We start from the raw sequence: 25,837 nt of genomic DNA, 5'->3' as shown, positions 1-25,837 counted from the left end.
GAAGGGTAAATCATCTTTGCAATAGATCATTCTGTCCTTGAAATTGCCTCCATACAATGTTCTGAACTGCCTCTCTTTAATCTGAGCACCTTTGTGTTGAGGGGGAAAAAACATATTCCATCACAAACACTCTTTCTGTTAATAATTCACTTTTTATTGTACCACCAACACCAACCAGAGCAGAATATGGGACTGCTTTTACCGTGTTGAGTATCAAACATGTGGACAGGCACATATACATAGCAGCATGAGGATAAACGTGGTCCGATATGACTCATATAACGATAGAATGGAGTGAAGTATTTTCTACGGATCTAAAAGTGTCTTGACAAATACTGTAGTCGTTCATTGGTGATGTGTGTCTTATCTTTAGAGTGGAGAAAGTCCTCAGAGAAAGAGGGGGAAACGAGAGAGAGAGCAATAGAAAGAGAGAGATCTCTTTTTTCAGGTTTTTCTTTTCCTGTGAATGTTCAAGAAGCAGGGGTAAAGACCACATGTGTCAAGATGTAGGTCACAACCAGGCTAAAAAACAACAACACAAGACTACGTTGGATAGTCATATATGTTATTTTCAAAATTCTGACATGAACATGTGAAAAACCCTCATCTGCACGTGAAGGACTTTTATTTTGAAGGAGATACCTCTTTTTTTTCTCGTATAAGTGTATTAAATACAGCAGTGATCAAAGTATAGATGGTAAAGTACAAATACAGTCTTGTTATATCATCATCATCATCATCGTCGCTTATCTCTGGAATGATTGTCCTTGCAGAGCAGAGTTCACCTGATGCATAAGAACACTCACAAGTAAAACGACAATATCTGGTCAGTGTTATTAATCTCTTCCATAGTCTGGTCATTTTGAAACGGAAGCCCCTTGGTGTATGTGGGAATGTTGCCAACCCCATGTGTTTTTTTAAAGAAGTTGTTTATGCTCACAGTAAATTGGGAATACTGTGACACGAAGAGAAATGGCGACCAGCAGTGGTCAAAAGTTGCAATTGCACGCCCATACTATTTGGAGCTACATTCTGCAATGAATATCTTTGCTTTAGCGAGCAGATATTACAACTGTCTAGGATGACTACAAACTGCGTCAACATGCTTTACGTTAAGATGCTGCGTCTACAGAGATTTAGGATAGGAGAGTTATTTTTGGACTTCTACTTTAAGTTCAGCTTTGATTCATATAAAACCCTTTATATACAAACGGATACAAAGAAAAAGTCAACTCAACATTACATTACCCTAGAAATAAGTTGACACTTGAAGTTAATATACTCAACAGAAGGCATACGCCTTGTACATTACACCCCAACCCTGGCTTGGTCCTTCGTACATATTTTCCAAGAGACAAATGATAACAAAATACAGAATGGTCCACCACAAAGAAAAACAGAGAATCATTTGTTTACAGGCTTATAGGAGAATTGTGAAAAGAAATATACAACATATGTGTGGCTAAGATACAGAAAACACATTAGTAGTTCTAATACTGTAATTGCGTACATTCAATACAGTACATCAATGGTGAGAATCCATATTTTCCTCAATTTCCCCCAAACTATGCATTGCTATGATTCAAGTCATCACAATTCAAAGAACTAGCATCTATAGTAACTATCGAAGGGAATGTTTTCCTCTTACAATAAATAATTATAATAATAATAGTAATCATTTTAATGTTAAGGTTTTTTAGCTTCAGTGGCACATGGTCATTCAATTAATTATTATTAGACTACAAAGGTGTAAAACTAGCATGTGAAAACAAGCACTTAAGTGTTTAATTTGGCATTTTTTCTCACTTTAAAGTGTTTTAAGTTGGTATGAACTTGAGCCTTACAAAAAAGATCAGTCAGTCACAGAAAAACAACCATTTCTGTTCATCTCCAACAGTGACCAGGTGTATAACATCAACAAGCTTGGGCTGACAGGTAGTGGTTAGAGCGTTGGGCCAGTAACTGAAAGGTTGCTGGATCGAATCCCCGTGCTGCCCCTGAACAAGGCAACTGTTCCGCTGTAGGCCATCATTGTAAATAATAATTTGTTCTTAACCGACTTGCCTAGTTAAATAAAGGTTACATTTAAAAAAAGGTTTCAGTTCAAGCCCACACTATTCGATTAAACTCGGTAACCAGATGATTGTTGGCATTGTTGGGAAAAAAACATTCTTCTTGCACTGAAAGAGAGCATGTTTGAAGCATTGTTCTTTTTGTTTCACACAGTAAACATTGTTTTTCATTACATTCTCACACTGCAAGAAGAATGGTACCTTAATCTCAAAAGTACACTCCTTTGACAGTGGGACGACATCCTGCTTACTGACAACAACGAGAACATTTGAATCTGCCACGGCTCCCCACTATTGGCTTACAAAATTTGCACCCTCCCACAATGCAATAGTCAATTTCAGTTTTGTTGGTGTCAATTTATTTAAAAAGGATGTTTCCACACTGTGTATGCTATACACAGAGTGGACATAACATTAAGAACACCTGCTCTTTCCATGGCATAGACTGACCAGGTGATTCTAGGTGAAAGCTATGATCCCTTATTGATGTCACTTGTTAAATCCACTTTAAATCAGTGTAGATGAAGGGGAGGAGACGGGTTAAATAATGATTTTTAAGCCTTGAGATAATTGAGACATTGATTGTGTGTGTGTGTGCCATTCAGAGGGTGAATGGGCAACTCAAAAGATTAAGTGCCTTCGAACGGGGTATGGTAGTAGGTGCCAGGCGCACCGGTTTGTGTCAAGAACTGCAACGCTGCTGGGTTTTTCACACTCAACAGTTTCCCGTGTGTATCCAGAATGGTCCACCACCCAAAGGACATCCAGCCAACTTGACACAACTGTGGGAAGCATTGGAGTCAACATGGGCCAGCATCCCTGTGGAATGCTTTCGACACCTTGTAGAATCTGTGCCCTGACCAATCGAGGCTGTTCTGAGGGGAAAAGGGAAGGTGCAACTCAAAATGACTGGAAGGTGTTCCTAATGTTTTGTACACTCAGTGTATTTCATAATGCATAGTCTGCCTTTAACCCCAAAACCCAGTTCAAGAGTTTGATTGAATAAAGCTTACACTCTAAGCTCAACATGAGCTGAAGGAGACTGAACATACTTTAACATGCCACACAACACACACACAGTGGAAAGGAGAGTGCTGTGCCATACAAGAGGGTCATTCATGGACAATAGTTTAATGTCGAGGTTGCTTTTGTGAAGTTCATGATGCTCAACATGTTAGATGAGGTCATTAATACTGGCCAATGATCACGTTTGATTATGAATAATAAAAGACACATGCATTCATAAGTGCCAAGTTAGCACTTTTCAATGTCAATACATCCCGGGTCCCACTCCTAAACCACAGTCGTAAGACTTGTCTGGATTGTATTATTAAGTATGATTTAAGTCTGTTAACTTAAGTCTGGATAACCTCCATATCAAACAGCAATATAATGAGGTCAAAGGGCTTCTGATCGTACATCGGCCGTAATAGGGAAAAAAATGGCTTAGGGACGGACGGGTTTTGCTTGTGGACGGTTGCAACTCAGCATCTTTGAACCAAAACCCACACATACATACGGTGCATACAAACATACAAATATATCTGTCTCAGTTTACAATAAAGTGATTTTTTAAAATTCATAATCATCTCTTAAATATACTGTTTTTTTTCCCCATTGCACTTTGTTAAAATAATGAAGATGATTTTTTTTTTAAAGGCAATCATGTGATTTTAAGAAGGTGAAAAGATACGGTACCATTAGCCTGATTGAGAAGAATAGTAAAAATAACAAGATCTGTAATATACCTTTAAAAGACCCTCACCAACTCATATACATGGATGTACAGTAGCAGTCCAATGTTTGGACACACCTACGCATTCAAGGAATTTTCTTTATTTTGACTATTTTCTACATTGTAGAATAATAGTGAAGACATCAAAACTATGAAATGGAATCATGTAAGTAACCAAAAAAGTGTTATAAACAAATCAAAATATATTTCATAAAATAGTAAAAATAAAGATAAATCCTTGAATGAGTAGGTGTGTCCAAACTTTTGACTGGTACTTGTATGAGTATATATATAAATATATGTAGCATGTATTTCAATATCACATATCCACACACAAACATCTACATGCCCATGCATGTTTGTGCCACGGTATATGTCATATCTTCTCCACACATACATATATACACATATAATAAATAAATGCACCAAAACATTGTTGGTTCATGGTTCCATGGTTTCCTTCAAAGCGGTATTTGGTTACAGTCTTTGACTAACCATTTTGTCTGCGTGCGTTTGAGTCCTTCGATGTAGTAGTACTAGTAGTACTACAGTAGTACTAAAGTAGTACTACAGTCCACTGCCAATCCCTGAACAAGAACAGACTGGAAAGTGTGTGTACTTATGTGTAAGTGTTTGTGTGTGGACAGGGGAATGGGGTGGGGGGCATGCACACTGTTGTCCATCTTTCCGAGCTACTGGTATACCAGGTCACCGGGTATTTAAGCGGATGGATTGGCCGAGGACGGTCCAAGCCCACCCTAACAGGGTCTTCTAGAGGTGTGTGATGTGGGTGAGGGCCCAGAGTGCTATCCCTTTAGCCCCCTTCCCCACTACTCCAAAGGGTATTCTGTTCCAGGCTGTGGAATCGGCCAGGGGTGGTGGAAGGTAGAGAGTAGAGGTTCAGGCTGGGGCTCAGTATACACATCTCCATAGCCCCCTTCCCCTCAAATCCTCCAGGGTCTTCCATCCATAAGGGGGTGGTGGGTAGGGGTTAGAGGTCCTTCCCCTCAAATCCTCCAGGGTCTTCCATCCATAAGGGGGTGGTGGGTAGGGGTTAGAGGTCCTTCCCCTCAAATCCTCCAGGGTCTTCCATCCATAAGGGGGTGGTGGGTAGGGGTTAGAGGTCCTTCCTCTCAAATCCTCCAGGGTCTTCCATCCATAAGGGGGTGGTGGGTAGGGGTTAGAGGTCCTTGGATGTCGTGGGATTAGGCCCAGGCCCTAACACCATCTCTCCTCACTCCTCTCGCCCTCTCCCCAGACCCCTCCTCTCCCTCTGTCCCCAGACCCATCCTCCCCCCTCTCCCCTGTTCCCTCTCCCCAGACCCATCCTCCCTCCTCTTCCCCTGTCCCCAGACCCATACTCCCTTCTCTCCCCCTGTCCCCAGACCCCTCCTCTCCCCAGACCCATCCTCCCTCCTCTCCCTCTGTCCCCAGACCCATCCTCCCTCCTCTCCCCCTGTCCCCAGACCCCTCCTCTCCCCCTGTCCCCAGATCCATCCTCCCTCCTCTCCCCAGACCCCTCCTCTCCCTAGACCCATCCTCCCTCCTCTCCCTCTGTCCCCAGACCCATCCTCCCCCCTCTCCCCTGTTCCCTCTGCCCAGACCCATCCTCCCTTCTCTCCCCCTGTCCCCAGACCCCTCCTCTCCCCAGACCCATCCTCCCTCCTCTCCCCCTGTCCCCAGACCCCTCCTCTCCCCCTGTCCCCAGACCCATCCCCCCCCTGTTCCCTCTCCCCAGACCCATCCTCCCTCCTCTTCCCCTGTCCCCACCACCCCAGTGTGGGCTAGATGGGTCCCTCATTGTGTGCAGTGTGGTTGACCCTGTGGGCCAGACAGTTCTGGGGCTGTGTGTTGAGGTTGAGCAGCCCGACTGTCTCGTGGTGGGCCATAGCTGGCGTCTCCAGGACGCCTCCCCCTCCACCATCGTGGAGCTCTGTGGTCAGAGTCAATTCGATCTTGGTGAACTCGCTGTCCATCGACTGGGGCGTCTTATCCATGCGCGACGCCATCAGGGCGTTCTGGTACTGCTGACGGGTCACCTGCGGGAGGATAATATAGTTACATGATATCATGTTATATGATATTACAGGATATTAAATTGCATCCCTGGGCATCAGTTGAACTGGCAGATGTGGATATCTACAGTGCCTTGCGAAAGTATTCGGCCCCCTTGAACTTTGCGACCTTTTGCCACATTTCAGGCTTGAAACATAAAGATATAAAACTGTATTTTTTTGTGAAGAATCAACAACAAGTGGGACACAATCATGAAGTGGAACGACATTTATTGGATATTTCAAACTCTTTTAACAAATCAAAAACTGAAAAATTGGGAGTGCAAAATTATTCAGCCCCCTTAAGTTAATACTTTGTAGCGCCACCTTTTGCTGAGATTACAGCTGTAAGTCGCTTGGGGTATGTCTCTATCAGTTTTGCACATCGAGAGACTGACATTTTTTCCCATTCCTCGTTGCAAAACAGCTCGATCTCAGTGAGGTTGGATGGAGAGCATTTGTGAACAGCAGTTTTCAGTTCTTTCCACAGATTCTCGATTGGATTCAGGTCTGGACTTTGACTTGGCCATTCTAACACCTGGATATGTTTATTTTTTAACCATTCCATTGTAGATTTTGCTTTATGTTTTGGATCATTGTCTTGTTGGAAGACAAATCTCCGTCCCAGTCTCAGGTCTTTTGCAGACTCCATCAGGTTTTTTTCCTGAATGGTCCTGTATTTGGCTCCATCCATCTTCCTATCAATTTTAACCATCTTCCCTGTCCCTGCTGAAGAAAAGCAGGCCCAAACCATGATGCTGCCACCACCATGTTTGACAGTGGGGATGGTGTGTTCAGGGTGATGGGCTGTGTTGCTTTTATGCCAAACATAACGTTTTGCATTGTTGCCAAAAAGTTCAATTTTGGTTTCATCTGACCAGAGCACCTTCTTCCACATGTTTGGTGTGTCTCCCAGGTGGCTTGTGGCAAACTTTAAAATACACTTTTTATGGATATCTTTAAGAAATGGCTTTCTTCTTGCCACTCTTCCATAAAGGCCAGATTTGTGCAATATATGACTGATTGTTGTCCTATGGACAGAGTCTCCCACCTCAGCTGTAGATCTCTGCAGTTCATCCAGAGTGATCATGGGCCTCTTGGCTGCATCTCTGATCAGTCTTCTCCTTGTATGAGCTGAAAGTTGAGGGACGGCCAGGTCTTGGTAGATTTGCAGTGGTCTGATACTCCTTCCATTTCAATATTATCGCTTGCACAGTGCTCCTTGGGGTGTCTAAAGCTCTGGAAATCTTTTTGTATCCAAATCCGGCTTTAAACTTCTTCACAACAGTATCTCGGACCTGCCTGGTGTGTTCCTTGTTCTTCATGATGCTCTCTGCGCTTTTAACGGACCTCTGAGACTATCACAGTGCAGGTGCATTTATACGGAGACTTGATTACACACAGGTGGATTGTATTTATCATCATTAGTCATTTAGGTCAACATTGGATCATTCAGAGATCCTCACTGAACTTCTGGAGAGTTTGCTGCACTGAAAGTAAAGGGGCTGAATAATTTTGCACGCCCAATTTTTCAGTTTTTGATTTGTTAAAAAAGTTTGAAATATCCAATAAATGTCGTTCCACTTCATGATTGTGTCCCACTTGTTGTTGACTCTTCACAAAAAAATACAGTTTTATATCTTTATGTTTGAAGCCTGAAATGTGGCAAAAGGTCGCAAAGTTCAAGGGGGCCGAATACTTTCGCAAGGCACTGTACATGATCACCTTGAATGATAGCATAGCTACATTTCCAATAGAACATTCTTATCCACTTTCTCCTGGTTTCAATCATGTTTCACCAACTGGACACATATATCTCACTAAACTCACACAGGGTGTGCCTCTGGGCTCTATGCTAGGCCCCCTATTTTTCATAATCTACATCCTCCCACTTGGACAGATCCTATGCCAGCCAATTCAACCTCAACCTTCACTGTTATACAAGCGACACACAAATGTGACCCGTTTCAGGAAACTAGGCGTATGTCGCGGGTCACTACTTCACAGGACAGTCATTTGAACATAATATATATATATTTTTTAATGAAAATGTGGTTGTTTTTTTGGAAGAAATGCCTTCTGGAACATGTGAACTTTCATGTGCCTTAATAACAGACCTGTATGTCATCTGTAAAAACGAATATAATTGTTAAATTGCGAGCCTAGTTGGTTTAGCCACAGAAAAAAACAGCAACCTTCCCGCTAGCCATGATTGGCTGAGATAATGAGTGGGCTGGACATGCCGGGAGATGAGTTTGGATTGGTCTGCCATGTAGCACACTTCTGTCTATTTGAGCTGGTCAGTATCGGTAGGTAATCCTGTCTAACACTGCTTTAAAAAAAAAGATTGCTTAGTAGAACTGCAAAAGTGTTGCTCTCCACTTTCTGGAGGACCGAGTTTTGAAATCATTGGAATTAGAGTATGGTAGCTAAGGAGATGGAGAAAACACCGGTCTCCGGATTAGATCTTCAAACTAAGGGAAACCATGGCATCTGTGACAGGGAGAAGAGTCCAACCATGATGTATATGGGTAAGATAGTTTAGCTAGCTACATTTTCAGATATTACACATTTCTAATTTTGACCGTTTTTTTCATTTCAAGTTAATGTGTACTGTTAGCTAGATAGCTAACATTAGCTGGCTGGCTCGCTACCTAACATTAAGTGTATGATCATATTATTCGTATCTCAGAGCCATTTTCTTGGCTAGTTATAGCCTAATGTTAGCTAGCTAACATTGAACCTGCTTGGTTAGCTACCTGCAGATTCATGCAAGGTAGTAACGTCATGAGTTGGGATTATGGTTCATTGTTTAGCTAGCTACATGTCTTAACAAAAGACTCCACTATGCAAGTGTCTGATTTAATAGAATGTCACTGCGACAACTGTTAACCAGTTATCTTGGGTGCTTGACTGCTGTTGTTAGGACAAAACGCTCAGATAAAGAGATTGGAGGAGCTAAAGCTTAAAAGGGTGCTGAATGAAGAAGAGCTCTCCAGTAGGTACCAAAACATTCAAAGGCGATTTTCTCAAAAGTGAATTTACCAGTTTATCAACTGTCAAAGCAAAATGACTTTCCCATTGTTCCTCAAACACAGTGTATGATATACCATTTTGTAGCTCTGGGTCTCTGCTTTTATCCAATGTAAAAAAACACCATTTCAAATTTTGCTACATAAGACCGAATCAAGGCGGTTGGTCACAAATGTGTGTGTGTGTACAGTATGTGCGTGCAAACGTGTGTGTAGAAGTGTGTATAGACTCTCCTTGAAATACTGCAGGTCCGACAGCCTTAACAGAGTAGTCAGGCATGTCTACAACTGAAGTCAGAGGTTTACATACACTTAGGTTGGAGTCATTAAACTCATTTTTCAACCACTTCACACATTTCTTGTAAACAAACTATAGTTTAGGACATCTACTTTGTGCATGACACAAGTAATTTTTCCAACAATTGTTACAGACAGATTATTTAACTTATAATTCACTGTATCACAATGTATCACATACACTAAGTTGACTGTGCCTTTAAACAGCTTGGAAAATTCCAGAAAATGATGTCATGGCTTTAGAAGCTTCTGATAGGCTAATTGACATAATTTGAGTCAATTGGAGGTGTACCTGTGGATGTATTTCAAGGCCTACCTTCAAACTCAGTGCCTCTTTGCTTGACATCATGGGAAGATTAAAATAAATCAGCCAAGACCTCAGAAAAACAATTGTAGACCTCCACAAGTCATCCTTGGGAGCTATTTACAAATGCCTGACGATACCACGTTCATCTGTACGAACAATAGTATGCAAGTATAAACACCATTGGACCACGCAGCTGTCATACCACTCAGGAAGGAGACACGTTCTGTCTCCTAGAGATGAACGTACTTTGGTGCGAAAAGTGCAAATCAATCCCAGAACAACAGCAAAGGACCCTGTGAAGATGCTGGAGGAAACAGATACAAAATGATCTATATCCACAGTAAAACGAGTCCTATATCGACATAACCTAAAAGGCCACTCAGCAAGGAAGAAGCCACTGTTCCAAAACCGCCATAAAAAGTGGTTTGCAACTGCACATGGGGACAAAGATCGTACTTTTTGGAGAAATGACCTCTGGTCTGATGAAACATAAATAGAACTGTTTGGCCAAAATGACCATCTTTATGTTTGGGGGAAAAAGGGAGAGGCTTGCAAGCCGAAGAACACCATCCCAACCGTGAAGCACGGGGGTGGCAGCATCATGTTGTGGGGATGCTTTGCTGCAGGAGGGCCTGGTGCTCTTCAAAAATGGATGGCATCATGAGGATGGGAAAGGATGTGGATATATTGAAGCAACATCTCAAGACATCAGTCAGGAAGTTAAAGCTTGGTTGCAAATGGGTCTTCCAAATGGACAATGATACAAGCATGCTTCCAAAGTTGTGGCAAAATGGCTTAAGGACAACAAAGTAAAAGTATTGGAGTGGCCATCACAAAGCCCTGACCTCAATCCTATATAACATTTGTGGGCAGGACTGAAAAAGCGTGTGCGAGCAAGGAGGCCAACAAACCTGACTCGATTACACCAGCTCTGTCAGGAGAAATGGGCCAAAATTCAACCAACTTATTGTGAGAAGCTTGTTCAGCTACCTGAACTGAAACATTTGACCTAAATTGATCAATTTAAAGGCAATGCTACCAAATACTAATTGAGTGTATGTAAACTTCTGACCCACTGGGAATGTGATGAAAGAAATAAAAGCTGAATGAAATCATTCTCTCTACTATTATTCTGACATTTCACATTCTTAAAATAATGTGGTGATCCTAACTAATTTTTACTAGGATTAAATGTCAGAAATTGTGAAAAACTGAGTTTAAATGTATCTAGCTAAGGTGTATGTAATCTTCTGATTTCAACTGTATGTGTAGTGTGTGTGTGTGTGTGTGTGTGTGTGTGTGAGAATCCTGACTATCCTCTCACCTTGATGTACTGCAAGTCAGACACAGCCCTGACAGTGTAGTCTGGCATGTATATATGTAGTGTGTGTGTGAATCCTGACTATCCTCTCACCTTGATGTACTGCAGGTCAGACACAGCCTGGACAGAGTAGTCTGGCATGTATATCTGTAGTGTGTGTGTGTGTGTGTGTGTGTGAATCCTGACTATCCTCTCACCTTGATGTACTGCAGGTCAGACACAGCCCTGACAGAGTAGTCTGGCATGTATATATGTAGTGTGTGTGTGTGTGTGTGAATCCTGACTATCCTCTCACCTTGATGTACTGCAAGTCAGACACAGCCCTGACAGAGTAGTCTGGCATGTATATCTGTAGGAATGCGTTCAGCTGGTTGTTACTGCTCCCCAGCGTGGGTGTGATGGCATCGATGCGGTCACTCCGGTTCAGGGAGTCTGAGTGGTTCAGGCCAAACGGCCGCGGTGGGGACTTGTTCTCTGCACAGGATAGAGAAGAATAGACGTTTTCGGCTTCTGTTCACAGCAAATACCTATCTGGGGTTGGGGTCGATCCCGTGTCTATAAAAGTCGATTCAGAACGTAAACCAAATTCCAATATCCAATTCTACATTTTCCTCATTGAAAAGCATTGAAGAGACCTGGAATTGAAATGGAATTGACCCCAGCCCTGATCTGAGAACAGAATAGAGAACAGAGTAAAAGCAGAACATGTCACACAGACACTGTAAATGGAATCCACAATCAGTTATAGCTGTACTGCTGTACCTAGCCATAGCTGTGTATGATTTATGTTTGTCATCTCATCTCCATCTTCACAACCTGATTGTGCATCATCTATTTACTGAATTCTACGCAGAATGAGAAGCTATTCCTTTAATTGAACGATTAGGTAACATATAGGCCAAGAATCCTTGGTGCAATGTATGGAAATCTAATATATATTTTAAGTCCTCCCATTAGGGGGGGGGGGCTTTGCTTCACAGGTTTTGAGTCGGTGGTCTAGAGTGATGCCGCTTTTTTCACACTTCTCAAATTAGAATACTTTCTCTTTATTTTAATTAAACTCAGCTTATGTTTTCCACTCCTTAAAAAGCAGACGAGAGGAAAACCACACAACAAAGTGGAAAGGACGTGGGCTTGCAGAGGACTGGGGCGTTAATGCTCACTACTCTGGCTGGAATGTATGTAATCCTGGGTTTGGATGTGGTCCCCAGACCCACGCAGTAGTCCAAGGCCCAGTGAACCCTGGGAGATTAGTACTCTACGGGGGACGGTAGGGGATGGAGGGATAGAGTGGAAGAGGGTGGAGTGGGACAAGGGGGAAAAGAAGGAGGAGGGAATTTAGTAAATATAGGGTGGATCAGAGGCTTGAGCTGTTTGTGTGTGTGTGTTTATGTTTTCAGAATGTGTGTGTGTGTGCTTGCAGCTTGTGTGTGTGTGTGTGCTGCAGTCAGCGGGCTGTAACTCATAGCCTTGTTTATGGAGTCAGAGGGTTAAGGGGCTAGAGGGGTGGAGCCTGTCTCTAGTGGCGGCTATGCCTCACTCTGGGGGCCCCTACTACACTATTCACTGGCTTGAGTTATGGCACTGGTTACCACACACGCACGCAAACACACACACACACACACACACACACACACACACACACACACACACACACACACACACACAGAGGAATGGACGCTTCACATGCACAGTACACAGTAACAGACATCCTTCAGAGCCCAAAACAATAGTTAAGTCCTGCCTTGTTAAACGTCCATGCAGAGCAACATTTAATATGCAAAGCAAACGTAAGGACAGCGTAAGTAGGACATGCATATTAATACACAAACACGCAACAAACAATATGCTCAAAGTATTCTTGCTATGTGGCACAAGAGAAACCCGCTCTCAAAGAATTTAACCTCATGACCAGCAGGTCCAGAATTCATTGCTATGTCCACAACACATCATGCAGTTTTGATACCGGTAAATACCAGGCTTAGGTGAAGTGTACACTCATCCCAATGGGTGATAGACAGATGGAAGAGTTATATTAGATGTGAGGGGAGATGGAGAGATAGGGGGATGGACGGACAGACAGACAGGCAGACAGACAGACAGGTTGACAGACAGACAGTCAGACACACAGGTTGACAGACAGACAGGTTGACAGACAGACAGGCAAGCAGACAGACAGACAGACAGACAGACAGACAGACAGACAGTCAGACAGGAAAGAGAGGACTACCATACCTGGAGATCCTGCTAGGGACTCAGCCCTACTGACAACGAAGGTACGAGACAGGGAGAGAGGGACTGGCGAGGAGAGACGGACGACAGAGAGAGGAGACACACACAGAAAAGTCCATCACCAGAGCCCACAAATGAAATAATTGTATAACGTTACCATCGTACACCGTGTCCTGAAAAACAACCAACGTGCCATCCAAGCACATTGAAAGAGGGTCTGTGATAAAATATGACAAAATACATCATCTCATAAGCATGTGCTCTATGTTCCATAAACCAAACTACAGTGACAACTTTTTTTGATGAGGAGGGTGTAATTCTGCCCTCTCACCAGCAGGTGTCTCTGAGATCCTACTAGCGCCTGACTGGAAGTTTGTGAATGAACTGAGAAAATACAGAGGCTGCGTCACAATTTTTTTTATCATACCTTGTTTCAATATGAGTCAATTCACTTGGTTACTGATAAACTGTTTCTTTACAATTTGTAAACCAGTCATCCTGGATCTAGCCCTTGTCTCAGTAGCTGCCAATGGATGATGGGTAGAAGGGAATTGGGGAAATCTGAAATATACATGGTAGGTTCCTATAGACTACAATCTAGTATTTTAGTAAAGTAGTTTTATATAGGGACGTAGGGTTCTGGACAAAAGTGTTGTGTACTGCAGTAAATATTTATAGGACCTCATTTTAGACACAGCCATTGAGACGTCGGTGTACAAGGAAGTCTTACCTGGAGAGGTGGTGAGAGCCATCATCCCATAGGAGGAGAACGCTCCTGCTTCAAACTTCATCCCTTCCTTCCCTGCCTCCACCTCCACCTTCCCCTGCAGAGGAGCACAACACACTCTGCGTAAGAGTCTGAAGACTCAGATCAGCTGAGAAGTACTGCGGGGTATAGAGGTTTGATCATCAGCTACAGTAAATTCACTATATGTTTTTGTTTCGGCAGCATTACAGTCGAGGCATTGACTGAACCGCGTAACAACATTTCAGAATTCACACCTTGAACAATATTCAGTCAAATCCCTCCTTCGCAGTGAGATGACGATCTACTTCACCTTCTTTTAAAGGCCCAGTGCTTTCTGTTTTTCCTGTGTTTTGTATCATATTGTACAACAGCTGATGAAACTGTGATACGTGTTATTTCCTGATAGTTACTGGTTGAAAATATAATCTCATCAAGCAGGGTTTAGCATGGGTGGAGTTTCAGCTTGCCTGGTTACAGCACCAGGCGGTAGATAAGTTAATAGACCAATAACAAAGAGAGTTCAAACCTCTCTGCCAATAACAGCTAGTTTTTTCTTTTCGGGTGCCCTCCCCCTCCCCACTCAGACCACTCCCAGACCGCCCTAGAAACATTCTTGCTTGAGAACTTATTTTTTGCAAAGATTTTATTTTATTTTTTTAATTCTAATTGAAAACTATTACAGAATGATACTTAATTGTTACCCATAAATGATTTTATATTGATATAAAAACATCTGCATTGGGGCTTTTAAGTCCACAAAGTCAATTTCCTATTTGCATGCTGCAACATTTCAGCCAATCCATCTTTAACACTTTCTCTTAATAAAGATGAAATACCAAATGCAGAAGTGTTTATCTCAATATCAAATCATTTCATGTTAACAATTAAGTACCTTACTGTGATTGTTTTCAATCAAAATGGTCAAAAAGAAACAAATTCTCAAGAATTTAGCTTGGACTGTCTGGGAGTGGTTAGAGCTGGGAGGGGAAAACTGAAAACTAGCTGTTAATTGGCAGAGAGGTTTGGAACTCTCTTTCTTATTGGGCTATTAATTTACCGCCTGATGATGTCACCAGTCAGGTCAAAACTCCATCCTCTTTTCAAACAGCTCTTATACTAAAAGGGCATTATCCTCATCATCATTTTCACAATTTCACTGTATTTTTCCAACCTCATAGTGAGGAAATATATATAAAATACAGAAAATGCACTTCTTTTGACTGCACTGGGCCTTTAAAACAGGTACTTACAGCATCACTTCCAACTTGCATCACCCTCATGTTGCCACCCTGACTCGATGGCAAATCTCACTCTTGTTTATAATTCGTGGAAAATCTCCTTGCTTTGTTTAATAGCTGCCAATCCCCTTCCTGGCCTACACTCTTAGGGAAAGGGTTCCAAAATATTATTTAGCTATCCCCATATGAGAACCCTTTTTGGTTCCAGGTACAAACTCTTTTTGGTTTCAGGTAGAACCCTCTGTGGAAAGGATTTTACATGGAAGTCAAAAGGGTTCCACCTGGAAACAAAAAGGGTTCATCAAAGGGTTCTCCTATAGGGACAGCTGAAAAATCACTTAGGTTCTAGATAGCACTTTTTTCCCTAAAGCCTCTTTTTTACTAGGTTCTGACATGCGTCAGATGTCCTGATCTGGTCAACATTCTGATTGTGCCCACATTTGTCAACAGGTGTAGACAATCAAAAGATGCATTGTGAACTGATTGTGATTAGACCTTCCTGACCACCGGAGGAAGTCAAAGACGCATCTTGTACGGATATCCTTGAAGTGTAAACGAATCCTGACCACGAAAGCTTAGAAATTTGTCCCGCCCTCTAAAAATAAATTGCACTGGCCTCTTGAGGTAGTAATTATGGGCAACGATACCTCAACAATTCCTCCAGAACAAACATCATGGACTTCATTAGCAACTAACTGCCTACTGGAGTGGGAGTGGGAACTGGAAAACCCAATGCCCATTTTATTCAGAGCTGGACAAGGTATTGGGCTGTAATGATGAGTATAAAAAGTTAGCTGTTTTCTGTCGATTTATACAGCTCATGTCGTAAAGGGAGGTTCAAGTCAGGTTGGATAATTTTGCATCGAGGGAGGGACCAGGGAATCTGGTCACAATACGGACGTAGTGGGCAGATAACAGACACATTTTATTACCATGTGTAGACGCAACAAATCTCCATCTTGGTCGGATGATGACAACTACATGTTAATGCAAAAGGTGTAACCACAGCTGAAGAGTGTAGTGACCGTCGCCCAATAGCATGACCCATTTCTGACCTGGCCCGATAGTGTGGCCCATTTCTGACCTTGCCCGACAGTGTGGCCCATTTCTGACCTGGCCCGATAGTGTGGCCCATTTCTGACCTGGCCCAATAGTGTGGCCCATTTCTGACCTGGCCCAATAGTGTGGCCCATTACTGACCTGGCCCGATAGTGTGGCCCATTACTGACCTGGCCCGATAGTGTGGCCCATTACTGACCTGGCCCGATAGTGTGGCCCATTACTGACCTGGCCCGATAGCGTGGCCCCGCTCTACATTTGTCACTGCTGTCATTGTACAACTACATACAGCATCACAATCACTGCAAGTAAAATATCTGCTATCTGCAAAATCCGTGTTTGTGAGTGCCCCAATAGCGTGGCCCCGTACTAACCTCTGGCCCAATGGCGTGGCTCGGTACTGACCTGCAGGATTAGTATGAAGTAGTCCACAGGCTTGTTCCTGTGGAAGAGGTAGTGCTCCGGTGCTCTCTTGTTCTTCTCATCGTACTTCAGCTCCTGGATCACGTTGGGGTGTTTGAGCAGACGCAGCAGGATCTTCTCTGACATCTGCACCGGCCCGAACGACTCCACCTCTGGAGAGGGGGATGGATGGAGAGAGAGTGATGGCAAGAGAGAAAGAGAGAGAGAGAGAGAGAGGGAGAAAGAGAGGGGGAGAGAGAGTCAGAGAGAGAGAGTCAGAGAGAGAGAGAGAGAGAAAGAGAGGGGAAGAGAGAGATTCAGAGAGAGAGAGAGAGGGAGAGAGAGAGTCAGAGAGAGAGAGAGAGAGAGAGAGAGAGAGAGAGAGAGAGAGAGAGAGAAAGAGATGGGGAGAGAGAGAGTCAGAGAGAGAGAGAGTCAGAGAGAGAGAGAGAGAGAGAGAGAGGGAGGGGGAGAGTCAGAGAGAGAGGGGGGAGAGAGAGAGTCAGAGAGAGAGAAAGGGGGGAGAGAGAGGGGAGAGAGAGAGTCAGAGAGAGAGAGGGAGAGTCAGAGAGAGAGAGAGAGAAAGAGCGAGAGCGATGGAGAGAGAGATAATTTACTTACAAATTGATCAATTTAGTAAGATACAACATTGTACAAGACAACAAGATGTTGTGATGTAATACCCTACAATACCATATCAACAATAGAATTCCATGTAAAAACACACTCCCTCTCTTGCATTTACCATATCACCTTATTATCACCATATCCACGGTAAATTGACTATAATCACGTGTATTGCACACAGGCTCAACCTGATACTCCCCATACTCTATCATTATTCTCATTGGTCAAGGTAAAAAAGGTTAACCAATCGTGCCCCTGACACCAGAGTGTGGTGATATGTCTCAGTTGGCAGCTTGCTCCACCACACTACCGTAGGGACCTGCTAATAGCCAAAGTTCCTTTAGAGGGGCCAGCGGGGCCACAGCTTTAAGCGATGCTTAGCAGCTCGCTAGGTCAAAGTTCTCACCAAATCCCCTACAAATGCAACCTATTTGAATGACCTGTGCTCTACTACTGGTAGCTAGCTGGGACATTCCACGGTGGTTCCGGTTGTACGTTCCATGGGGATTTTCAAATAGTATTTCAAATCTTTTAAACACTTGGCACCACAGCCATATATTGATCTGGATCTAATGTTCTGCTTTGAGCTTTAGTCTGTTTGTTTTAGCCTGTTTGTTTTAGCCTGTTTGCTTTAGCATGCCTGAAGTGCCAGATGGAATGGGGTTTGCACTTTGGGGACTATTCCATTCGAACCCATTGCCCTAGGAAAGCTCAATCAAGCACATCTCAATCAAGAATGTCAAACATATGTGAATGCAGGTCTGGCATGCAGACATGCCTTCTGTGAGAACCCCAGAAATCAGCCAAACTGTTGAAAGTGATGTCATCGTGAAAGTAGTGTAACCAAATTGTGATATGTGTTCCAAGCTAAATGCTCCAGTCTCCCAACCGCTGAGAACATGACACGCAAGCAAATAGTCGGCCATGTTTTCAGACTGAGCCATATAAAGTCTGTGCAGACATCCCCTGCCGCGCTCCCCAGAGGCCTAGTGTCTCCTCTCAGACAATCACCCACGTGTACATCACAAACACACATTCTCGTCTCAAACACACACTCTCGCCCTCTCCACACACACACACACACACACACACACACACACACACACACACACACACACACACACACACACACACACACACACACACACACACCACACACACACACACACACACACACACACACACACACGTTCCACAGTCAGCGTTCTGATGGCACACTGGGGGAAGTCAAGCAGCAACGCAGTGTGCACACTTGCCTGTTGCTAGGTAACGCAGGGTTGCCAGCAGAAGCTGAGGTGATATTTTAACCTTCATTTCACTGTCGTTGGGCTTGAAGGCTGAGAAATCCTGCTTCCGCTCACGATGGGTGATTTTCTTCTTCGTTTTGTTGTCAGCTGAGGGGAGAAAGAATTGGGGAATGGGGATGAAAGGGGAGGAATTGTTTTTAGGAAAAGGGAGAAATTGTATGCTGACTTTGATAGTGCATTTCCTAGGTACAAGGGTGAATAAACTTTAGTTACTCAAAGGAATTTATTTTCAAGCAACTATATTCTTTCCCTATGGACAACGTGTGTACAATGTAAAATGAAAAAAATAGGGGAAACAGAGTTGCCGTTGAAACATTACTGTACATAACATAACAATAAAATGATGTAAAATGCCTGGAAGCTAAACCTTTGCAGTAGCACCTTACATTACAGCAGATAATAAAGTGGTACTAGTCTGGTAACAGGTTCAAGCTACTCAAAATGAAAACATTGATACCCCTTCATTTCAATAAAAGGTGCGCAAAAGTAAATAGTTTGGGCACCTACTGTACAAGTCTGTCTCGTCCAGGATCTCTGACTTGATGATTTCCTCGATTATGTCCTCCAGGGTGACGATGCCCAGGACCTCGTAGAAGGGGTCCCCCTCACCCTCGTTGTTCACCCTCTGAACTATGGCCAGGTGGGATTTACCTAACACACACACACACAGAAGGAGAGATAGAGAGAGAGAGAGAGAGAGAGAGAGAGAGAGAGAGAGAGAGAGAGAGAGAGAGAGAGAGAGAGAGAGAGAGAGAGAGAGAGAGAGAGAGAGAGAGAGAGAGAGAGAGATAGATAGAACACACATTTAAGAGGTTGTAAAGTTTGGGTCACAGTGATAAAGTGCAGCAAGAGCCTCTGTCTCCAACGCTATGAAGATCAACTTATGAACACGGTGGGCTTTTTGAACAGTGGATAGAGGTCAAGTACTCTCTGTTCATGCAATATATCACTAATTACAAACCAGGTGGTTCGAAGCCGGAATGCTGATTGGCTGAAAGTATGACAAAGAAATATATATTTTTACATCGTTAAACAGTTTATAACAGCAATAAGGCATCTCAGAGGTGTGTAGTATATGGCCAGTATTCCGAGAACCGTAGCCAGGTACTCTGTGTTCCGTCGTACAAAACAACAACCCTTGGCCGAGGTATTTTGGCAACACAACACACATCCACAGGCCTCACTGCTTAATGATACATTGCATAAAGTAATAAAGCACGCATCACACATCATCATCATTTTATTCCCCTCATCAATGTACACCCAATAGCCCATAACGACAAAGCGGAAACAGGGTTTTGGACATTTTTGCAAAAAATTTAAAATAATTTACATAAGTATTCAGACCCTTTGATATGAGACTCAAAATTGAGCTCAGGTGTATCCTGTTTCCATTGATCATCCTTTAAATGTTTCTACAGCTTGATTGGAGTCCACCTGTGGTAAATTCACTTGATTGGACATGATTTTGAAAGGCACACACCTGTCTATATAAGGTCCCACAGTTATCAGTGTATGTCAGAGGCAAAAACTAAGCCATGAGGTCGAAGGAATTGTCCATAGAGCTCAGAGACAGGATTGTGTCGAGGGACAGATCTTGGGAAGCATTGAAGGTTCCCAAGAACACAGTGGCCTCCATCATTCTTAAATGTAAGAAGTTTGGAACCACCAAGACTCTTCCTAGAGGTGGTCACCTGGCTAAACTGAGCAATCTGGTCACTCTGACAGAGCTCCAGAGTTCCTCTGTGGGGATGGGAGAAACTTCCAGAAGGACAACCATCTCTGTAGCCCTCCACCAATCAGGCCTTAATGGTAGAGTGTCCAAACAGAAGCCAATCCTCAGTAAAAGGCACATGACAGCCCACTTGGAGTTTGCCAAAAGGCACCTAAAGGACTCTCAGACCATGAGAAACAAGATTATCTGGTCTGATGAAACCAATATTGGTTTTTGGCCTGAATGCCAAGCGTCATGTATGGAGGAAACCTGGCACCATCCCTACGGTGAAGCACGGTGGTGGCAGCATCATGCTGTGGGGATGGTTTTCAGCGGAATGGGACTGGGAGACTAGTCAAGATCAAGGCAAAAATGAACAGAGCAAAGTACAGAGAGCTCCTTGATGAAAACCTGCTCAGACTGGGGCAAAGGTTCACCTTCCAACAGGACAATGACCCTAAGCACACTGCCAAGAGAACACAGGAGTGGCTTCGGGACAAGTCTCTGAATGTCCTTGAGCGGCCCAGCCAGAGCCCAGACTTTAACCCGATCGAACATCTCTGGAGAGACCTGAGAATAGCTGTGCAGTGACGCTCCCCATCCAACCTGAGAGAGTTTGAGAGGATCTGCAGAGAAGAATGAGAGAAACTCCCCAAATACAGGCTTAAATTGATGCCAAGTGTGCTTTAACAGAGTACTGAGCAAAGGGTCTGAATAATTATGCAAGTGACAAATAGTTAATTTAAAAAATAGATATATATATTTTACCATATAATACGTATGAACATACTGGGCATATGCTTTGAGGTTTGTACCTTAATAAAAGCTTGCAGAAAGTAACAGTGAGTAACATAGTAACACTAGTAATACAGTAGTAACAGTAACATAGTAACACTAGTAATATAGTAGTAACAGTAACATAGTAACACTAGTAACACAGTAGTAACAGTAACATAGTAACACTAGTAACACAGTAGTAACAGTAACATAGTAACACCAGTAATACAGTAGTAACAGTAACATAGTAACACTAGTAATATAGTAGTAACAGTAACATAGTAACACTAGTAACACAGTAGTAACAGTAACATAGTAACACTAGTAACACAGTAGTAACAGTAACATAGTAACACTAGTAACGCAGTAGTAACAGTGAGATGGTAACACTAGTAATACAGTAGTAACAGTAACATAGTAACACTAGTAATACAGTAGTAACAGTGAGATGGTAACACTAGTAATACAGTAGTAACAGTAACACAGTAACACTAGTAATACAGTAGTAACAGTAACATAGTAACACTAGTAACACAGTAGTAACAGTAACATAGTAACACTAGTAACACAGTAGTAACAGTAACATAGTAACACTAGTAATACAGTAGTAACAGTACCATAGTAACACTAGTAACACAGTAGTAACAGTGACATAGTAACACTAGTAATACAGTAGTAACAGTGAGATGGTAACACTAGTAATACAGTAGTAACAGTGAGATGGTAACACTAGTAATATAGTAGTAACAGTGAGATAGTAACACTAGTAATACAGCAGTAACAGTAACACAGTAACACTAGTAATACAGTAGTAACAGTAACATAGTAACACTAGTAATACAGTAGTAACAGTAACATAGTAACACTAGTAACACAGCAGTAACAGTGAGATGGTAACACTAGTAATACAGTAGTAACAGTAACATAGTAACACTAGTAATACAGTAGTAACAGTAACACTAGTAATACAGTAGTAACAGTGAGATTGTAACACTAGTAACACCGTAGTAACAGTGAGATGGTAACACTAGTAATACAGTAGTAACAGTAACATAGTAACACTAGTAACACAGTAGTAACAGTGAGATGGTAACACTAGTAATACAGTAGTAACAGTGAGATGGTAACACTAGTAATACAGTAGTAACAGTGAGATGGTAACACTAGTAATACAGTAGTAACAGTGAGATGGTAACACTAGTAATACAGTAGTAACAGTAACATAGTAACACTAGTAATACAGTAGTAACAGTGAGATGGTAACACTAGTAATACAGTAGTAACAGTAACATAGTAACACTAGTAATACAGTAGTAACAGTAACACAGTTACACTAGTAATATAGTAGTAACAGTGAGATGGTAACACTAGTAATACTATAGTAACAGTAACATAGTAACACTAGTAATACAGTAGTAACAGTGAGATGGTAACACTAGTAATACAGTAGTAACAGTAACATAGTAACACTAGTAATACAGTAGTAACAGTAACACAGTTACACTAGTAATATAGTAGTAACAGTGAGATGGTAACCCTAGTAATACAGTAGTAACAGTAACATAGTAACACTAGTAATACAGTAGTACCAGTAACACAGTAACACTAGTAATACAGTAGTAACAGTAACATAGTAACACTAGTAACACTAGTAATACAGTAGTACCAGTAACACATAAACACTAGTAACACAGTAGTAACAGTAACATAGTAACACTAGTAACACAGTAGTAACAGTAACACAGTAACACTAGTAACACAGTAGTAACAGTGAGATGGTAACACTAGTAATACAGTAGTAACAGTAACATAGTAACACTAGTAATACAGTAGTAACAGTAACACAGTAACACTAGTAATACAGTAGTAACAGTAACATAGTAACACTAGTAACACTAGTAATACAGTAGTACCAGTAACACATAAACACTAGTAACACAGTAGAAACAGTAACATAGTAACACTAGTAATACAGTAGTAACAGTAACATAGTAACACTAGTAACACTAGTAATACAGTAGTACCAGTAACACATAAACACTAGTAACACAGTAGTAACAGTAACACAGTAACACTAGTAATACAGTAGTAACAGTAACATAGTAACACTAGTAACACAGTAGTAACAGTGAGATGGTAACACTAGTAATACAGTAGGAACAGTAACATAGTAACACTAGTAATACAGTAATAATAGTAACACAGTAACACTAGTAATATAGTAGTAACAGTGAGATGGTAACCCTAGTAATACAGTAGTAACAGTAACATAGTAACACTAGTAATACAGTAGTACCAGTAACACCGTAACACTAGTAATACAGTAGTACCAGTAACACAGTAACACTAGTAATACAGTAGTAACAGTAACATAGTAACAGTAGTAACACTAGTAATACAGTAGTACCAGTAACACATAAACACTAGTAACACAGTAGTAACAGTAACATAGTAACACTAGTAACACAGTAGTAACAGTGAGATGGTAACACTAGTAACATAGTAGTAACAGTAACATAGTAACACTAGTAACACAGTAGTAACAGTAACACAGTAACACTAGTAATACAGTAGTAACAGTAACATAGTAACACTAGTAACACAGTAGTAACAGTGAGATGGTAACACTAGTAATACAGTAGTAACAGTAACATAGTAACACTAGTAATACAGTAGTAACAGTAACACAGTAACACTAGTAATACAGTAGTAACAGTAACATAGTAACACTAGTAACACTAGTAATACAGTAGTACCAGTAACACATAAACACTAGTAACACAGTAGAAACAGTAACATAGTAACACTAGTAACACAGTAGTAACAGTGAGATGGTAACCCTAGTAATACAGTAGTAAAAGTAACATGGTAACACTAGTAATACAGTAGTAACAGTAACATAGTAACACTAGTAACACAGTAGTAACAGTGAGATGGTAACACTAGTAATACAGTAGTAATAGTAACACAGTAACACTAGTAATATAGTAGTAAGAGTGAGATGGTAACCCTAGTAATACAGTAGTAAAAGTAACATGGTAACACTAGTAATACAGTAGTAACAGTAACATAGTAACACTAGTAATACAGCAGTACCAGTAACACAGTAACACTAGTAATACAGTAGTAACAGTGAGATAGTAACACTAGTAATACAGTGGTAACAGTAACATAGTAACACTAGTAATACAGTAGTAACAGTGAGATGGTAACACTAGTAATACAGTAGTAACAGTGAGATGGTAACACTAGTAATACAGTAGTAACAGTAACATAGTAACACTAGTAATACAGTAGTAACAGTAACATAGTAACACTAGTAATACAGTAGTAACAGTAACATAGTAACACTAGTAATACAGTAGTAACAGTAACATAGTAACACTAGTAATACAGTAGTAACAGTAACATAGTAACACTAGTAATACAGTAGTAACAGTGAGATGGTAACACTAGTAATACAGTAGTAACAGTGAGATGGTAACACTAGTAATACAGTAGTAACAGTGAGATGGTAACACTAGTAATACAGTAGTAACAGTGAGATGGTAACACTAGTAATACAGTAGTATCAGTGAGATGGTAACACTAGTAATACAGTAGTAACAGTAACATAGTAACACTAGTAATACAGTAGTAACAGTAACATAGTAACACTAGTAACACAGTAGTAACAGTGAGATGGTAACACTAGTAATACAGTAGTAACAGTGAGATGGTAACACTAGTAATACAGTAGTACCAGTAACATAGTAACACTAGTAATACAGTAGTAACAGTGAGATGGTAACACTAGTAATACAGTAGTAACAGTAACATAGTAACACTAGTAATACAGTAGTAACAGTAACACAGTAACACTAGTAACACAGTAGTAACAGTGAGATGGTAACACTAGTAATACAGTAGTACCAGTAACATAGTAACACTAGTAATACAGTAGTAACAGTGAAATGGTAACACTAGTAATACAGTAGTAACAGTAACATAGTAACACTAGTAATATAGTAGTAACAGTGAGATTGTAACACTAGTAATACAGTAGTAACAGTGAGATGGTAACACCAGTAATACAGTAGTAACAGTAACATAGTAACACTAGTAATACAGTAGTAACAGTAACATAGTAACACTAGTAATACAGTAGTAACAGTGAGATGGTAACACTAGTAATACAGTAGTAAGAGTGAGATGGTAACACTAGTAATACAGTAGTAACAGTGAGATTGTAACACTAGTAATACAGTAGCCTACTATGATGTCAAGCTCTTGGCCTATAACGTGACTGTATTGATCTCTATCAATCAGTATAAAATAAGAAACAATGTTCTACTGTCTGGCACACAGCAATGACAATCATTCCATTGGTCATCTGATGGAAAGAAACCTTAACCCACATCTGCTTTCCCAGGACCCTCTACTACACAGCCACTGTCTGCAAAAACCCCTCCATGCAAAATACTGTCAACCAAAACGCTAAACAAATTCTTTGCCTTTTCTCAGCGAGTGATCATTTAAAAGGAATTTTCCAGAGGAGGCCCGGCCCGGGCTAATATTAGCCCAGAAAATGAAGTTTCCGTTCCCGCCCTCCCGGGCGATATTCTCACTGACCGAAGCCACTACTGTGTGATCAGATTGTCTTGGAGCTTGTGGGGTCGTTTAGATGCAGATAGGGCATAGTTTAAATACGAAGGACTCTCTCTCCCTCCCTCCCTCCCTCCCTCCCTCCCTCCCTCCCTCCCTCCCTCCCTCCCTCCCTCCCTCCCTCCCTCCCTCCCTCCCTCCCTCCCTCCCTCCCTCTCTCTCCCTCCCTCCCTCCCTCCCTCCCTCCCTCCCTCCCTCCCTCCCTCCCTCCCTCCCTCCCTCCCTCCCTCCCTATCTCTCTCTCTCTCTCCCTCTCTCCCTCCCTACCTCC

At 41.8% G+C, this 25,837-nt stretch overlaps 1 protein-coding gene across 2 annotated transcripts in view; it reads right to left on the bottom strand.

Annotated features, from left to right (window-relative positions):
- Nucleotides 1–5,516: 5,516 nt before the first annotated feature.
- Nucleotides 5,517–25,837, bottom strand: part of LOC109897473 (metal transporter CNNM2) — a 63,658-nt gene continuing 43,337 nt past the window's right edge. Inside the window, exons 2-8 of one of the 2 annotated variants that reach the window (XM_031831612.1) lie at nucleotides 18,939–19,082; nucleotides 18,381–18,518; nucleotides 16,501–16,670; nucleotides 13,781–13,874; nucleotides 13,208–13,267; nucleotides 11,114–11,292; nucleotides 5,517–5,846 (exon numbers count right to left, since the gene is read on the bottom strand). In XM_031831612.1, the coding sequence (XP_031687472.1) occupies nucleotides 5,592–5,846; nucleotides 11,114–11,292; nucleotides 13,208–13,267; nucleotides 13,781–13,874; nucleotides 16,501–16,670; nucleotides 18,381–18,518; nucleotides 18,939–19,082 (1,040 nt within the window). In that variant the 3' untranslated portion in view covers nucleotides 5,517–5,591. Of the gene's footprint in view, nucleotides 5,847–11,113; nucleotides 11,293–13,053; nucleotides 13,117–13,207; nucleotides 13,268–13,780; nucleotides 13,875–16,500; nucleotides 16,671–18,380; nucleotides 18,519–18,938; nucleotides 19,083–25,837 lie in introns of both variants that reach the window. The other variant, XM_031831606.1, reaches the window with a different exon arrangement.

This window comes from Oncorhynchus kisutch, linkage group LG1 (genome assembly GCF_002021735.2).
Source record: "Oncorhynchus kisutch isolate 150728-3 linkage group LG1, Okis_V2, whole genome shotgun sequence".
Lineage (NCBI taxonomy): Eukaryota > Metazoa > Chordata > Actinopteri > Salmoniformes > Salmonidae > Oncorhynchus > Oncorhynchus kisutch.
The sequence above is the reverse complement of the archived record's forward strand: the minus strand, read 5'-3'. Positions and strand labels throughout refer to the sequence as shown.